Source organism: Lipophrys pholis (assembly GCF_963383615.2).
Source record: "Lipophrys pholis genome assembly, chromosome: 5".
In the NCBI taxonomy this organism is placed as follows: Eukaryota; Metazoa; Chordata; class Actinopteri; order Blenniiformes; family Blenniidae; genus Lipophrys; species Lipophrys pholis.
The window spans coordinates 19,863,072-19,881,542 of record NC_137628.1 but is presented as its reverse complement, the minus strand read 5'-3'; the positions used below and the strand labels follow the sequence as shown (position 1 = coordinate 19,881,542).

The 18,471-nt window shown below is 43.5% G+C and overlaps 1 protein-coding gene across 2 annotated transcripts in view; it reads right to left on the bottom strand.

Annotated features, from left to right (window-relative positions):
- The window catches only part of klhl5 (kelch-like family member 5), a 61,593-nt gene that overhangs the window by 38,752 nt on the left and 4,370 nt on the right, over positions 1-18,471 (bottom strand). For both annotated transcript variants that reach the window (XM_080463901.1, XM_080463900.1), the window contains one exon: positions 12,058-12,121. In XM_080463901.1, coding sequence (XP_080320027.1) covers positions 12,058-12,086 — 29 coding nt within the window. In that variant the 5' untranslated portion in view covers positions 12,087-12,121. Of the gene's footprint in view, positions 1-12,057; positions 12,122-18,471 lie in introns of those variants that run through there.

The window sequence follows — 18,471 nt, the reverse complement described above, 5'->3', positions numbered from 1 at the left end:
GTTTGTCACTACTCTCGCTCACTAATGCTCCATCGCTCTTTTTCCAATTTCCCTACTGACATTTTTCCCCATTTCTGTCCATCACCACAAACCACATTTGTCTCTATGTTATTTTCCCTTTCTGTAATTTCCCCCTCGACCCTCTGCACTGCCTTCTTTTCCTGTTCACTCTCTTCCTAAATGGCCAGAGTGTTGAGGGAGAAGAGGAAATAGAAAACACATGGGAGAGAGAGAGATGGGAAACGAGAGAGAGAGCATTTATGGCCAAATAAAGAGCAAGCCTTAATAATTTACTCTGCCCTGCAGCAACAAGCCAATCACAGCCCAACGCTCCCATAGAAATGAGAAGGAGTGTGTCAGAGCATTGAGAGAGCAATGGGAGAAAACAGACAGAAAGAGGCTGAAATGTTGGTACTGACAGTCCTTCAATTCTGTGATGAATTATTTGGGGCCGTACATGTTCTAAAAGTCTTGGAAGATTCACTGTGAAATGTCAGGAATAACTGAAAAACCAATTAAAGCTGTTACAACACCATATTTTCATTACATTTTGACATTTTCCCTGACTACATTTGAGAGTTTCTCTGAATAAAGTGGAATAATTATAAGAAGAATGAATTAACCTGATGTGGAGGTCATAGAACTTTGTGCTGTGGGAGCTAATCTTGGTCAAGAAGCAACTCTGTACAGCGATCAAGAAATCTCTGAGCACTGATAACTGGAGCAACATAGTTGTGCTTGTTTGGTTGAACAGTTTGAAAAATGTACTTATTTGCTTTCTCACTGAAAGTTACATTAAAAACAATGAAACTGCCTCTATGTCAGCCAGTTCTAGTCTGTAGTCCCTCGTAAAACCACAACACACTGTTTTACTTTGAGATTTCTGTAGAAAATGAAACAATGTGACCTTAATTACACATAGCCAATAATTTTTTCACAGGCGAGCTTTAATCCCATTTTCAAGATTGTTTTCTTCAGTGGAGCTTCAATAGAATAGCGTCTCATTACACTTTTCGTTTCTTAAAAAGTCTTTCGTAAAACTCGCAATGCACCTTTAGCAGCATCTTGATTTATCGGAAACAACCCATGTTAACATCTGTCTCAGTTTAAACAGCAATAAAAGAGCCCTGACTTTCTTCATATAGACCAGCAACCAGAAAATCAACATCGTAAAGTAAAATAGTTTTTGTTTTCTTTTTCTTTTTCTTTTTTCCTCTGCTGCCCTCTCTGGAGGTGAATGAAAAAAATATAGTCAGTTCACCTAAATCTACTGTTGACTGTAAATTGAAACCAGAACATTCATCACAATGGAATCATGTAAATATATGCACTGTATTATTTTAAATAAGGAAGAGTCTTTACGTGGTTGATCTTGGAAGCAGCAAGCTTAGCCGTCAACACAACACTGGACCTTTCTTGTCTTATAAAACTGAATTGGTTAATGTGGACAGTGATACAGTGGGACAATCAAATAACTCAAGCAACATTATCTTTCTCTTCCAGACTTTGTTTCTGGCCACTTAATTATGGCTCCAATTAAAATATTCATTTCCTTTAAGGGCAGCATGTCTGTGTGGTTGATGAGTGACTTCTACCATAAAATTGTTATTTTAAAAATGTAGTTTATTGCTACTTTATGGGAATCTCAGTCAATTTGTTAAACAACTTCATTCTAAGCATCTTGAACATCACCACCTCATCTAAGTGTGTTAGTTATACGTTATATGTGAAGTACATATGACTGTATATCAACATTCACATGCGTGCCCAGGCACACACATGGACTTCTTAGGCCTTTTCATGGAAATTATAATCACCCATCCAGATTTTATCCATCACAACTATAACCCTAACTGTAAGCTTAAAAAATTTTTTAGATAAAAAACTTTAGTCCTAAAACTACAACTTAATTGTAATATATGGCACATACAAACAGCTGTTAGACCTGTATTTTGGCCCCCAAAATGGTTGTGCTCTCCTAGTTTTTTTTTCTTCATATGTTTCTGGTACATTAAGCATCTTGCACAACTCTCTCCAATGTAATGGACACAAGCTTGAGACCAATAACAGACAGATGTGGCTGCAGTGAAAACAACAGGGACATTCTCTAATTTGACGAGTGAACCTAAATCAGCATTTTCAGTCTTACAATCTATTTCAATGTGAAACAAATATTTAGCACGCTGGTTACACGCCTTTATGAGCACCCTCACTGAGCTGCTAAAGTATTTTGCTCTTCTTTCCACTCCTGATATGAAGGAAATAAAATTGCGTCTGAAACCCAATTTGAGCCTTTTGGATTACGTGGTGCTCTGTCGAGCAAGCTGTTAGATTGGTCGGACTGAGGAAGGTCACCTTACCCCCCCACCCAGCACTAATCCATAAATCTATGAGACAGCAGAAATGCAGAGAATGAAAAGGATGGGATGGACAGAGCAAGAGATCGAATTAGAGGTGAGAAAAGGGGGAAAAATTAAAGGTGGTCATAGAATAACAATTGCACCCACATATTTTCCAGCACCAGGATACACATGTTAGCCCTTAAACTAAAACCAATTACAGCCTGCATGATACCATCTTGGAGTACTTAGTCAGCCAGTCGACACATGATCAATTTCAGATCAATTCCTCACTTAGTGTGACTGGTTGAAAGTGATGCCTCCGTGTTTTGTTTGGGCCACCTTTAAATAGTAGGAGGCAAAAAGAGACAGAAAATTAACGAGCATGATACTTATGTCAGCAACTTCCGACTTCCAGTTTCAGATATCAGTGAGTGTCTTTGAACATTTTGGTCTTTTTATTGCTGTCAGAGGCCTTAAACCCAACCGATATAGTTTTCACTGTCATTATGTAACTTGAAAATATATCGCAAAAGCGACACGCTTTATAAAATGCTTCTGGACCTCCAGTTAAAAGAATAAAAGCTTAATTTAAGGTTTTTTCTTTTTCAGTGTCAGTCGTTTGAATCTGATCTTATTGCTGAGTAGCCAGGTTTTAAAAAGGATTTTAATCTTTGACCTGATGCTGAACTCAAAGTTGAGGAAGATTTAACTTTGGCAGATACCCAGATGATACATAGTTGTATATTCCCATGTCGAATGACGACACGGGTTCTTTTTCAACTGTAAATTAAACGTGAAATCCTGGATATCAGAGCCGATTTTATAGCTCAAACAGGACAAGACTGAAGCATTAGTTACTGATCCTGAGGCCAAGAGAGAGAAACACTTAAAATTACATGCATGTCTATTAATCCATTTGAGCAAGTCATAACCCTGGGCCTCTTTTGACTCTGAGCTTACTTTTATCCAACACATTAAACAAGTTATAAAAATTTGTGGGTGTGATCATTTCTCTCCCTGGCCATTAGGATTGGATGCTGATGTATGCTTTTATTTCCTGTTGTATTGATTACTGCAATGCTCTGCTTTCACCAAACTAGTATATCACACCGTTAATTATGCCAAAATTCAGCTGCACTTAAGTTGAAGAGGACCAAAAGGAAGATTTGCATTACATCGGTTTTCCGTTCACTGTCTGGAGTCCCTCTGCGTTTCAGGATCGGATTTTAAGGCTGCTTTTAACTGTTTTTATATGTCTTAATGGTCTTGCACCTTCCTATCTGTCTGACTTTATCTCATGAACCCTCATGCACCTTGACGTCCCGTGGTGGCGGCGGCCTTTTAGTTACTCCAAAAGTTAAGACAAAAGCGTTGGTCGCTTTGCAATATTATGCCCCATTTTATGGAACAGCCTGCCGATGAGCTGAGGGCTGCAGAGTGTTAACATTAAAAACAAACAAAAAAAACCCTCTCTGTTGTGCAATCTTGCTGTTGTCTCTTCACTAACTGAAATCACATTTATTACTATTTTACTTGTTAGCTCTCTCTCACCTCATATTTTTGAAAATGTTATTCTATTTACAGTCTGTAGTCTATAGTCATAGTCTATTAATTCTAGCTTGTATTTCATAATATTTCTATTAATATTTTGTTGTAATAGAGGTTTATAGATTGTGTATATTCATGCTTGTTCTTTTTTTAACTCCAGTGTTTGCTCTATTGTCTATGGTGGATAGTTGAGCTTCTGTTTTTGAAACACTCTGGGCTGCATAATACTGCATGAAAAATGTCAACTGCTAAATTTTTTTATAAATTGCAAGATGAATGGTGGTGGGATGGGAAAGTGATGAGAATTAGAGTGGAACCGGGCAGGAGGTCTTGTTGGACAGAGTGACTCACCATTAGCAAGCAGCAGGTGGGATAGTTGCTGGGAGGAGGGAAGTGAGGGGCATTTAGAGGACGTTGACAGGCGAGCTTGTCCTGTCCTGTTAACTGGCCCTCACTACTTCTTATTTTAGCACAAGAAGCTGAATAAAATCATCCAATGACAGAAGAGCATTAAGGACGATGTGTGTGTATCAGAAGAGTCTGTAGATAGAAGATAACATGTTAATTAAATCAGAATGACTTGAATGAGCCCACTGATGTACGATCATAATTCCGTCTGCCAAAAAAAGATTGCAATTAACAATGCTGAGTTAATCTGCGTCCACTAATTGATGGGAAAAGTATTTTATTCAAAGCAAAACTAAAAAGTAAAACTACATTTTGCTGAATCTTCGAGTCATTAAAATGTTAAACCTCCTCCCAAAGCGCCTGCTCTCTGCTTTTCTAGAAAAAACAAAAAACAAAAAAAAGGACTTCTTTACCACAGCCATCAATACACTAAACAAGCAAAACATTTGTGTTTAGAAGAGCTAATTTACCGTTCATCAGCGGTGTTCTGCACTTAAAATAACATCCATTATTCTTCTTTTCCATTTTGTTCCACTGAAGCTCGCATTTTTTAAATTCTACCCATGTTTGTGTGTCTGCAATGTTTAAACTGCACATAAGTACAAATTCAATCTTGCTGTTCAAACCCTTTAATCAAAACATCTTCAGTCAGCTGTGAAAATATAAACCCGTTTATAAACCGGAAAAAACAAACAGGGGCAGAGGAGCTCATGTTTTAAAGCTCTTCAGTCAGTAAATACTTAAAGATCTCTGTAAATAACAGGGTCATCACTACACAAATACACAGACAGGCAGATCTATAAATCCCTCTTTAAAAAACCAACAGCAAGGCAGCATACTCAGAGCGTCATCGTGAATCTTACTCACCCACCTAATAAGACAGTTCAGGCTGTGGATGAATTTAAGTACAAATGACCCCATAATGCTAAAGAATGACTTATTTTTCTTCTTCACTGATAGTGCTGCCACATATATATTTCAAGGAATTCAATTATTATTTAAACTTAGTGCAACCTAATTGTAACTGGACTTAGACAAAAGCCACTAAACTCAAACTTTTTTGATGTTCTCATCCACTAGTAAAACTGGCCGTGCGCTCTTGATATGAATCTGATTAAAGATCAGCCTCACGTTTATTGTTGTGCCTGCTGATGGCTGTTGCCACTTGTAATAAAAGCAGTTCTTCACTTTCAGCTCAGTTGGAAGGATTAAGGGCTTTCTTCATAGCTGGTGAGTGTCCTACCACTTCTAAAGATATTTTATGGTTCTATTATAAGGATGGCAGCAGAAAGACGACTGGAAACTGAGGGAGCAGAAAATGACACGAGAGTCAAAGAAGAAGAGCCCCCTGCCAGACTCCCTATACCCCTACCGGGATGCTCTCACTGTGCATTTATAAAAAAATAATGTCAGGAAAATCTTGAAAATGATAAAAGTTCTTTCACGTTATTCAAGCAATAGCAAACTGTGGAACAGACTGTAACAGGACATAGAGGTCTATTGTAGGCCATGTCTTTAGTTTGACGATGGATTATGAAAATATAATATGGATTCAGCAGCTACTAAAGCATTGTGTGTTCAGAACAAACAGGCTGTGACTCTGACATGAAACAGAAATACAATAAAACATGTTATAGAATCGATAACATTAAATAATGGATTCACTGTCTGATCTGATCTAAGCAATGGTATGTAGTATGCATATAATACATCTATTTATTGAGTTTTTTTTATTGAGCATTTATGTTAATATGTTTGCTTTTGTTTGTATTGTTTTTATGGTACGTTTTTATTGTGCATTTTTATTGCAACCCTGCCTGCAAGCCTGTTTTCTCTTTCGGAACAATAAAAGCTGATGGTGTGAGCTGTGATCGATAAAGCGCCTTAAATAGTGTAGTGCTCACATCTGGGAAATCCAGCATATTTTAATAAAATTTTAAGGTATAGTATGTGGAATGATAGAAATTTTGCTGGGACCTTTTGTTCCACATCAAACATCTTATGTGCTGAAGCAGAAATGCTCATTTGTTCGAGAGGCACGCTTGAAAAAAGGTGCAATCGGAGCACATTGATTTTTGCTCATGTTAAAAAGCTTTTATTGACATGGCATTTTCTCACCAGAAAGGTTACGGCAGAGGGGAGCCGACAGGGAGGGAGAGGGTGAAAGATAAAGAGATGCTGCAGCGCTTCCTGTAAATTCACCCCACTTTAGCCCACTTTAGAGGGTGAGCAGTCCTTTGAAAGTGCAAAGTATTGCTGCTCCCACACGCCCACACGCACAGAAAGATGTGACGTTAAGAACCGTGCATTTCTGAGAGAAACTGAAAGCGAGGATGCAACATATTTCTTTGTGCATGCAAAGTAGAGAGGGAGAGATTCAAGGGCAACCGGTGTAAGGAGCACAAATAAATTGTGAAACACTGTCAGACATGCAGAAACACAATGACACAGGCAGACAGATTTGAACACGAGGAATATGAGTCTGGAAGCCTTCATCACTTTTAAAGATTTGCTCGTAATGATAATCTCTTTGTGAAATGTCGTAATTTTGCCATAAAGAGTCGTAAAGCTTCAGAGTGGCTTCGTCTCTGGAGAGCCAGACGACGTCTTCCTGCTGACACAGCACTAAATCACCATGCTCTCAGTCCTCCTCCTCCTCCTCCTCCTCCTCCTCCTCCTCCTCCTGCCCTGTTTTTAATGGAAAACATGCTCATACTCAGACCTCTTTTCCCTCAATTCTTTTGAAAATAACTTCCACCCGGTCGATACACTGTAAACAGACAGACCATTAGCTTCAGTTAAACTCGCACACTTAGAAGACAAAAAAAATCTCTGCATGTATCAGATTAAACTTGCATTAACATGAACTCTGCTGGCTATTTAAGGTCACCAGGTCCATGTCTTACTCACAGTGCTCACATTTCAAGTTGAGGTTGATAAAACATGTTTGCCAGAGTTCGTTTAGACATCAGGCAGTATAGCAATATTCTCATTTGGAGTCGGTGCTTCAGGCCACTGGATCTTTCACTTACTCACTGAAATGCCATCGCCTTTGAGCATGATGTCAGCATCATCTGATTTATGTGAAAACAGTGGATGATAACTAGAGTTGTATTGGTCCATATCCTGATGTTATCCAATATCAGTTTCTTCTTCTTCTTCTTCTGGGGCCTTACATTCAATGGCTCACATAAGCACGCTATCTCCAGTAAAGCTTCCTGCTCGACCACTTCAACCTGCTGTTGAAACCAGCTTCCATGTAACATCTTCCTCTCTCTTCAGAGTCCAGCTCTTGTATTCGCATGTGGCCATTGACCGCACCACTTGATTTCCTGATCAGGACCATTACTTGAAAGAAATCTGAAGCTTTTCAGCAGCAAACTGCTTCATAGCTAGTTTAGGAGGGAATTTTAATTATAAATGTGTCCAGCAAACAATAGGATTCACCCCTGAAAATAATCCAAATAAATGAAGGAAAACTTGCCAAAGTGACTCAACTGAATAGCTTGTAAACCAAGCGCAATATTATCTGGAAACTTTGCAATATCTCAGATAAATAGTCAAGTGCATAATTCAATCCTTCCTATTATGTGTCAATATGATATAAAAACCTGGCTTCTCTGTTTTCAAAGAGAAGACAAGAAAGCCGCCTCAGAACACCAAAACTTCAGAGGGAGACAAAGAAAAGGCATCGATGGCCAGAGGTCATGTACTGCAGCAGACTTATTTTTTAGTCTTTGCATACTATTGCATCCTCTGAGCCAGTTCCACATACTGAAGACAGCGGTGAAATGGTGCTGAAAATACATGCTTGAAAAAACTTGTTGGTGGAGACTCCCTGAAACTGGTAATTTTATGATTTTTATGAGTTCTTTTGCAGTATGCAGACATCCAAAATCAGCGTGAATACAATTTGATCATGTTTTTCAACCTCCGTGTGTCTGATGCCTTGCCAACGCTTGCAATTATCCGAAGAGAAGCAGTGGCTTTAAATGACGAGCAAATAGCAAGATGCCCATTGATTGCTGGTTTTATAATTCAATACTGTCCACAGTTAAATTTGTCCTTGAGCGAAACCCTGCAGCCACATGTCTTTACCAAAATCTAATACGAATTCATCCAACATCTGAACCACAAATGTCGAATTGGTGTCGGGTTACAGGAAACATAAGGAGGTCAGCCAAATGACCGTCACGTCCCCTTTAGACCACGAGTAAACTGGCACGAGTTCACGTCAGTCCAATCTAAAGTTGCTCAGAGGTTTCGGACTGAACCAAATTGGCTGACCAGCAGATTGACACAGCCACCCCCAGAGCTGTTGCTTGTATGACTGGAAAGTTGGCAGAAATAATTGATTCTGCTTCCTCTAGAGATGCCAGATGGTGTAAGAGAGGCGAGATGAAGGTTTGACACAGTTACTACATGAACATGTAAGCAGAATGGGACTTCAGCAGTATTTTTCCTGTTTCATTAGCATGATATGTTTATGCACTGCATGGCTGATGCAAAATCTGACATGGAATGTGAGCTGGGCATGTTTGGATTGGATAGCAGCTCAATTATTTCCCAGAGGGCAGACCCACGCATCATTTTCAAACATAAAAAGATAAACTACTCAAATTATATAAATCTAATGCTGTCTACACAGCTGTACAAACTTACTGAAAAAATATTCACATGATCAAAGACTTCAAATGAAAGTTTTCCTACTGTGAGCAAAAAACTTTGCTCAAAGTATAATATAATAACATTTTGATATCCATAACTCATCACTCAGACTGTCTTTCACTAAACAGTTTGACCTTCAGTCTGATAGCTTTCTGTTCTCCTTCTGGGGTAGGGGGATAAAAGGGAATTTCAAATTGCTGAAGCTATTGATGTCAACGCCAATCTGAAAAACACCATTGTGTCCATTCAAAGCAGATCCAGGGATTAAGTTCACACTTCACAGGGAGGACATGATGGGGAAGCTGAAATATCCACCATCTCACACCTGAAATACAAGCATAACCTGCGTTGAGCCCAGAGAGCGCTGTTCCTAAATGTCTTCTCTAGTACCTAAATCCCTAATCTCATCATGCTGTTTCTTTCAATCTCCGAACTCTCTACATAGGATCCTGCAGTAATGCAGCACTCCAAAAATAACCTGCATACCATCTTCCTCCGGTAATTCTTTTCTGAGACGACACTGCAGACTGTCAAAGCGTCGATGTGCTGTATAGTTAATGTACATAATATTCAGCAAATCACTGGGTCTCGGGGAAAAGTTAGTACTGATAAGAACACCCATCTTTTACCCACAGGCTTCTCACCCAGTCAGCATTTGCACAGGCCTGCCTTGTTCATCATTGCAGCCCCTGCCTGCTGTCTTCAAAGTGATGGATGCGTACTGTTAGCGGTGTGACAGATGGTTCATACTGTGCAATAAGACAGATTACTGAGCAACAAATCACCTGTTTGCTTGCATACATAATCGCAACATTCTGAAGGTGAGCCAAAACTCCAAACTGGATGTTTGACTCTACAAGTTCTTCCAGTGATCTCTGCCGGCTGCTGAGTTCATTACATCCTCTAAAAGTTCTGGACCAATCAATAAAACCAGTGATTTGCTCTGTTTTAGTGCACTTTTTGGTTGGCGCCAGAATAAAGGTCACGTAAGCAATAAATGAAGAGATTTATCTCGAGAGTCTTAATTCCATGCCAACATGAAATAGATTTTGGTGGGTGGTGCAGCTCACAGAGGTCACTGGGCCCCTAAAAATATTAGCAATCATCACCTCGAGCAGAGACACAGCTGTCAACAACATAAACCTGATTCACTTTGTCTGCTGAAAGCTGGATGTATAGATTGATGCCATCTGTATGTGTGCACAGTGAACCACAAAGCTGCACCTAGAAGATGTGAGTACAAAAATAGGTGTAAGTGTTATCGTGGTTCTGAGGTGCTCGTAGATCAAACACAGTTCAAATGCTTTTGTTGCTGTCCTTTGGATTTAATGTATTTGCTTTCTATATGATAACTATTTACATTCAAGTCTTACGTTTTACCACAAACAATGGTGTTTTTAATTCTCACATTTTCAAAATAGGCTTGTTACTTTCACGGGAATCAAAATTGCATTAGAGATTTCAGTCTAAATGAATAGAACTTGGCTGTGTTAATGTGGTGATGGCGAGACACATTTGCTGAGCTGTGAGTCTAATGTCAAATTCAATCATCGTGCAATTTTTGACAACGAGAGATTCAGGAGCTGATTTAATTTCAGATGACGAAGTCACTTAGCAGCAGGGTTAAACTGCAAACATGCAGACAGCAGCACAAAGGTCAGGTTAACTTATTTAACGCTGCTGATGCTTTATAAAAATTAATTATTATAATGTTGCTCACAGTGAGACACATTCTGTGTAGCTGCCAGAAGGACTGAGTTAGTCCATTAATCACACAGTCCTCATCCTCCAGTAAACAGGAGTCAAGTAAAATAGCAACTGTGCCGAGTTAAAGCTGTCCAATCCATCTTTAGCACTAAAGCACTTTAAAACAAACACAGGGAGCCAAAGTGCTAATAATATTAAAAGACAAAGAAAATAAATACAAATATTGTTATATTTGTAAGCAGAAAATTCAATACCTACCAGCATTTCACAATCAGTCTCTTTGTAAAGAGCTGACACTGCGAGCAGCAAGTGATAAAACTAGTAAAAACACAGCATCGAGAGTGACTGAGGAGCAGCCTCACACAGTGGTGCCATCTTGACAATCAGCTATGCTGAAATTGTAGGGAGACCGCAGCACGCCTCAATATTTGTTTGCATTTATTTATTTTGTTTAAGTTCACAGTAATGAGTAACGAATCAGTTCAGTGGCTGTAGCTGCGTTACTACATTTGAAACAAGATGGCACTCAGAAGAGCAGGATAAATACTTCTTACCTTGCAAGGCTACTGTATATCTGGATCATAATATAGATCGTGACACTTTCTTATGGATTTAATATTCATAATATGATCGGGATCCCTCTAAAATTAAATTCTCAGTCTGCTAAACTTGATTAAAAATACATTAATCCATAATATCAATATCACACTAAAAGCCACAGTTTTCTTCAGGATCCAGAATATGATCTGTTGGAAAATATTCTTAAAAATTTTGAAAATTCTTTTGAGTTGATTTTTCTGATAAGTATGAGACTGAGCATTGGATAAAGTTCAGGATTTTTGTTAAAACAAAAAAATCTCTACCCTGGTTTCCTGTCTGATTCTTCACAGTCAATTATCCAATACTGGTGACAATAGAGGAAAACATCTTCAAAACACTACCTTCATCTAAAGAGCTAACTTCTTTGTTTAATCTGCACTTCAGGCCTTCACTGTGGCATCTCTTCATAGTGGCAGGTAAGGTCCTCCACTTATCTGAACAGATACCCACAATTATTCCTGTAGTCACTTGTAGTCAGCTTTCAGACCAATATACATGCACACAGCTAATGCTCTGCAGGGGAAGTCTTAAATGGTGAATGAAAAGAGTTTGAACCTGAACAAAAGGTTTCCTCTCTGGTTTCCTCCATCCATATCTCTACAAGCCCCTCTGCTGTTGTTTCTGCTTAATCAGGACCACTTAGGCCGCAAAGAAGCACCTTACATGGATGTTCTTGAGACCCCCAAATTTTTTTTTAATTTTCTATAAATGGTGGTGAATTAATCAAAGACAGCAGGATGACAGTTTACCGAACACAAATGCAAACACCGAAGTGAGTCCATACCTGCAGTTTTCTTGCTGGGTTTCAAGCATTCTTGCAGATGCTGGAGGGATTTCCTGCTGGTTCTCTGAAAAATGTGGAACATTCAATTTCACTTTATCGCTGCAGCCAGTACAGACCCTTTTGATCATGCATTTCATCCCTGTCTGTTATCGTCTAACTCTCTGCTTGTACCATCTGTGTGGAGTCATGCAGCCGTGCGATACCGCACTAACCATAAAGTATATAGAGAATCGTGAAAATGCCAGTTTTTCTCTCTTTTTTAAAGATTTAACTCAAGAAAACACAAGTGACTTTTAAAAAGAAATAATTACCATACAAGAAGGTTTTTTGTTTTTTGTTGAGAAATCATTGTTAAATACAGGGTTATGATGTAAAGCTTTCAGGGCTGTATGCATCCAATTATATTACACAATTTATAACCTTTGGCTCAAAAACACCATTGTCATCTTCTCATCTTGTTTATAAATGAAGTAATAAATCATGAATAAGCAGACAAGTCATGTCTCCATTTCATTATTAGTAGCCTAAATCGATATAAAGTAATGACAGGTGGCATTTGGCAGCTTCATGGGAACTCATTGAGTTGTATTTTTTAAATCCAAGTTCAAAGTATATTTTGGTAGCAGGGCTGGGACCAGATAGCTTCAGAGGGAGGGAGTAACATGACAAATCTCGGGGGCAGATTATTTTTCCTGGATTTCTCTTCCCATCACCTTTTTTAAGTTCTGCAGAAATTACAATGAGAAGAACCACAGAAACAGCCAACTACTGTATTTCGCACACAAAATGGAAAGGCACAGGGAGAATATCCAAACTTCATACAGAAATAGGAAAGCAGCTGTCTGGCTCTGAGGCAACAGTGCTTCCCGCTAAACTACCGTGCCACCTGTGTTGCCTCCAAAGATTTTACTTCTGCATTTAGACGGCCTTTTATAAACATCCACATGTTCACCACTTGATCCAACGTAGTGCCACAGGAGGTCGGAGTCGATCATAGCTGACTTTGGGTGAAGACAATCACACACACACAGACACACACTCATATTAACACCTATGAGCAATTTAGAGTCAACAACGAGCCTCAAGCTCATGTTTTTAGACTGTGGGAGGAATCCAGACAGCCAGAAGAAAACTCATGCACACTCAAGATGAAAATGCAACCTCAAACAGAAAGGCCCTCAAGTCAAGACTCAACCCGGGGATATTCTTGCTGCGAAGCATCAGTGTTTATCTCCACACACACACACACACACACACACACACACACACACACACACACACACACACACACACACACACACACACACACACACACACACACACACACACACACACACACACACACACACAAAGACATTTTTACATAAAACAACTTTTCTGTATATTTTTGGAGAGTTGTTGGACTGAATTCTGTTTGAAGAGAGCAACAATTTGATTTCATGAAATTTTATTCACTTAAAGCACCTCTTGCATCTTACTCAAATACTTTACAAACATTCTGTACTCAATCAACAAGATGCACAGAATATTCCCTCCGCCAGGGCGGCCGACATGCCACATTCGGACTATCAATCAGTTTGATCAAGTTAAAAATGATAAAGCAGACATTGACTGTAATATTTAAAGGTAATATAGACTATTATTAATGTTACCACTGAGGGCAAGGACACAAAAACATTGAGGTCCATAAATGAACAGGAGATGACAACAATTCCCATAATGCATCAGTGACAGTTAGTCAACTTGTTGCAAGTCAAATTGGCTTGAGCTCAAAAGTTCGGGTGGGGTTGTGTCATGATCAGCTCTCCTGCAGCCCCTTAGGGGGAGGGGTTATTGGCTGCAGGTGTGTGCTTTTTTCCCTGCAGTGTGTTTCAGGTGGGCGTGCCTGGAGGTGGTGTTTGGGATGGAAGAGCTGGCTGGGTTAATTACCAGGATTCAGTACAGCTGCGGGTAGCAGGTGGAGGCGTTTTGGAGGAGTGGCTCTGCTTTTTAAACGGGCTCCTCACTCCACTCGACGCGGGACCGTAAAATCAACAAGAGTTAGGAGTTGTGGTGTTGTCTGTTAACTCTACCGCTTGCTACCTGCTCAACACTCCACGCTCGGGCCCAGCCAGCACCAGCTCGTCCCACACTGCCTCGGCCGCCACCCACTGGACCACAGCTTCAACCTGCTCTGCCCCAATCAGCTCTGTACCCGGCTCTGGTGCTGATTCCCGGGAGCCCCCGTCCGGACAAGGACACGTCCCCTCGCTCCGTCAGCCTGACTCCGTCCACGCTAGCCTGACCCGTGAGCCACTCTCCCCAAGACTTTATCTCTTCTGGAGGAGTCTAAAGTCTAAAATTATTATTTCGTTTGTTAAATAAAATCCTTGGTTCACTTCATCTTTGTTCTGGTGACTTTCTGCGCTTGAGCCTCTGTCTCCCCGCCGTAACAGTACGGTCCCGCCAAGATGAGCTCAGCAGATCACCAGCCAGGATCAGATATGGACCAGTCTCTCCAGCAGTGCCTCTCCAGCCAAGACGCCAGACTGGGTCAGCATGACGCCTTTCTGCAGAGCCTAGTAGTCAACAATTGGGCAATTCTAGACCAGGTGGCCAGCCTGACCTCCCAGATGACCAGCCTGACTGTCCAGCAGAACCCGGCCCTCCGGTTACCTGAGCCTTCGGTCTCAGTGCCAGACCTGGGTCCACCTCCTGCAGCCCACTTCAGAGAACCCTTTGCTCCCGTTCCAGAGAGGTACGCAGGTGATCTGGGATCATGCCAGGCCTTCCTGACCCAGGTGGGCCTGGTGTTTGAACTACAGCCCCAGTCCTATTCCTCCGACCGATCCCGGATTGCCTACCTTATTGGACTCCTGTCTGGAACCGCCAGAACTTGGGGAACAGCGTTGTGGGAGGGCCAGGCTCCTGAGTGTAGCTCGTACCAGACGTTCACGGATGAAATGAAGCGGATATTTGACCACCCAGTTCGTGGAAGGGAGGCCAGTGACCGACTCACCCTCATCCGCCAGGGCAACCGCAGTGTGGCTGAATTTGCGATCGAGTTCCAGACCCTAGCAGCGGGTAGTGGTTGGAATGACCGTTCGCTCCAGTCTGCATTCTACCGGGGATTGCAGGATCACCTCCAGGATGAGATCGCCACCCGAGACCGAACTGAAGACCTCGACAAGCTGATTAAACTTAGCATCCAGATCGACAACCGTCGCAGGGAGCGTCGCCGCGAGCGATCTCTGCACTGGACTCCTGCACTCCCCAGACAGCCGCGGGCAGATTCCCCAGGTCCTAGCTCCGAGCCAGAAGCCATGCAGATTGGACATGCCCAGCTCACCCCGCAGGAGAGACAACTACGCCGGTCTAATGACGCTTGCCTCTACTGTGGTGAACTGGGACACTACATCACCCGTTGTCCTACACGCCCGGGAAAAGGACGGGCCCGCCAGTAGTAAGGGGGTTACTGGTGAGCCAAAACCTCTCTAATGCCCCCCAGCGTCTCCAATTATCCGGGACGCTCTGTTTCCAGACCCAGACTCTGATGGTCTCTGCGTTAGTGGATTCCGGAGCAGAGGAGAACTTCATGGACTACCAGTTAGCAGAACAACTATGCATCCCGTCTGTCCCCTTGGAATCCCAATTAGAAGCCCAGTCTCTCAACGGTCTCCATCTGGCTCGGGTCACCCATAAGACTGTCCCCGTCACTCTGGTGCTTGCAGGTAACCACCAGGAGATCCTCTCCTTTCACCTCATCGACCACTCTCGCCCCCCGCTGGTTCTGGGGTACCCTTGGTTGCGTACTCACAACCCGCGGATCGACTGGGTGAGGGAGGAGGTCAGTTCCTGGAGCGCCTTCTGCCTTAACCACTGTCTGCGGTCGGCCCTGACTCCGTCTACGCCCACCAGGCCTGCACCCCCGGATGCCACGGACCTCTCCCTGGTCCCTGAGGCATATCGTGACCTGGCTCCAGTGTTCGATAAGGACAAGGCTCTCTCGTTGCCCCCACATCGCCCATATGACTGCCCTATTGACCTCTTACCAGGAGCCACGCTGCCTCACAGCCGCCTGTATAATCTGTCCCGACCTGAACGCACCGCCATGGAGACCTACATTCGGGAGTCCCTGGCTGCAGGGCTCATTCGACCATCTTCTTCTCCAGTAGGAGCCGGGTTCTTCTTTGTGGGCAAGAAGGACGGCTCACTACGACCGTGCATAGACTTCCGGGGACTCAACGACATCACCATCAAGAACCGGTACCCTTTACCTCTGCTCAGCTCTGCGTTCACTCCCCTCCACGGCGCCACTATATTCACCAAGCTGGACCTTCGAAACGCCTATCACCTCGTACGCATCCGTGAGGGGGATGAATGGAAGACAGCGTTCAACACACCGCTGGGACACTTTGAGTACCTTGTGATGCCCTTTGGACTCACTAACGCCCCTACAGTTTTCCAAGGACTCATGAACGACATCCTCAGAGACATGGTTGATCGCTTTGTCTTCATCTACCTGGATGACATTCTTATCTACTCCCGCAATGTTAAGGAACACACTCAACATGTCCACCAAGTCCTGGAGCGTCTCCTCAAGAACCGGCTCTATGTAAAGGCGGAGAAATGCGAGTTCCACAAGACCACGGTGTCATTCCTGGGCTACATCATCTCGCCAGGGGAGGTGAGGATGGATCCCAGCAAGGTCTCGGCGGTTCAGGATTGGCCGCAACCTGAGAATCGGAAGCAGCTCCAGCGATTCCTCGGGTTTGCCAACTTCTACAGACGATTCATCCGGGACTACAGCAAGACCGCTGCTCCCCTGACCGCCTTTACTTCAACCCTTCGACCATTTGTTTGGACTCGTGAAGCAGCCCAGGCCTTTCAGACCCTAAAGCTCCGGTTCACCTCAGCACCTATTCTCGTCCAGCCAGATCCCGGTCGTCAGTTTGTGGTGGAGGTGGACGCCTCAGACTCAGGGGTGGGAGCGGTGCTCTCACAGCGTTCCGCGTCAGACAATAAGCTCCATCCCTGCGCATTCTTCTCTCGACGTCTCTCTCCGGCAGAACGCAATTACGACATTGGAAACCGGGAACTATTGGCTGTCAAGATGGCCTTGGAGGAATGGAGGCACTGGTTAGAGGGAGCTGAGCAGCCATTCATTGTATGGACGGATCATAAGAACTTGGAATATATTCGCTCTGCCAAGAGACTAAATTCTCGCCAGGCCCGTTGGACCCTGTTTTTTGGGCGTTTCCGGTTCACACTCACCTATCGCCCAGGATCCCGCAATGTCAAACCAGATGCCTTGTCCCGTCAGTTCTCCATTGAGGAACCCCCATCTGAACCTGTCCCAATCCTGCCTAAGACCTGCACAGTGGCCTCTCTCACCTGGGAGATCGAGGCCTTGGTCCAAGAGGCCCTCCGGCTACAACCGGACCCAGGTGGTGGACCTGCTAACACAATGTTTGTTCCTGTCCCTGTACGCTCCCAGGTCCTGCAGTGGGGTCACTCGTCCCGGTTCTCCTGTCACCCTGGCGTCACCCGCACCTTGGGAGTGGTGCGTCAAAGATTCTGGTGGCCTACCATGGATCGGGACACCCGGGAATTTGTAGCGGCCTGCACCATCTGTGCCCGCAATAAGACCTCTAACCAACCCAGTTCCGGTCTCCTCCAGCCACTGCCCATCCCGACCCGCCCCTGGTCCCATATTGCAGTGGATTTTGTCACTGGCCTGCCAACTTCTAAGGGTAAGACCACCATCTTGTCTATTATTGACCGCTTTTCAAAGGCAGCGCACCTTGTGGCCCTACCCAAGCTACCCACTGCAAAGGAGACGGCAGACCTGCTGGTTTCTGAGGTTTTTCGCTTGCATGGCATTCCCTTGGACATTGTGTCGGACCGAGGCCCTCAGTTCACGTCAGAAGTTTGGAGGGCGTTCTGCACCGCACTGGGAGCTAAGGTGAGCCTGTCTTCGGGTTTCCATCCGCAGTCTAACGGGCAGACAGAGCGACTCAACCAAGAGATGGAGACCCTTCTCAGATGTGTAACTGCAGAGAACCCCTCAGCCTGGAGTGACCATCTGGCCTGGGTTGAGTATGCACATAACTCGTTGGTCAACTCATCTTCTGGCCTGTCTCCCTTCCAATGTTCCCTGGGTTACCAGCCCCCCCTCTTCCCGTCCCAGGAACAAGAACTGGCGGTTCCTTCAGTACAGGCCCATGTCAGGCGATGCCGTAGGATCTGGAGGCAGGCCCGGGCAGCGCTACTCCAGTCATCCCGCAAGATGGAACGACAGGCTAATAAGAAGCGCTCTCCGGCCCCTTGCTATATCCCTGGGCAGAAGGTGTGGTTGAGGGCCAAGGACCTTCCACTGCGGGTGGAATCAAGGAAGCTCGCCCCACGCTTCGTGGGTCCATTCGAGATCCAAAG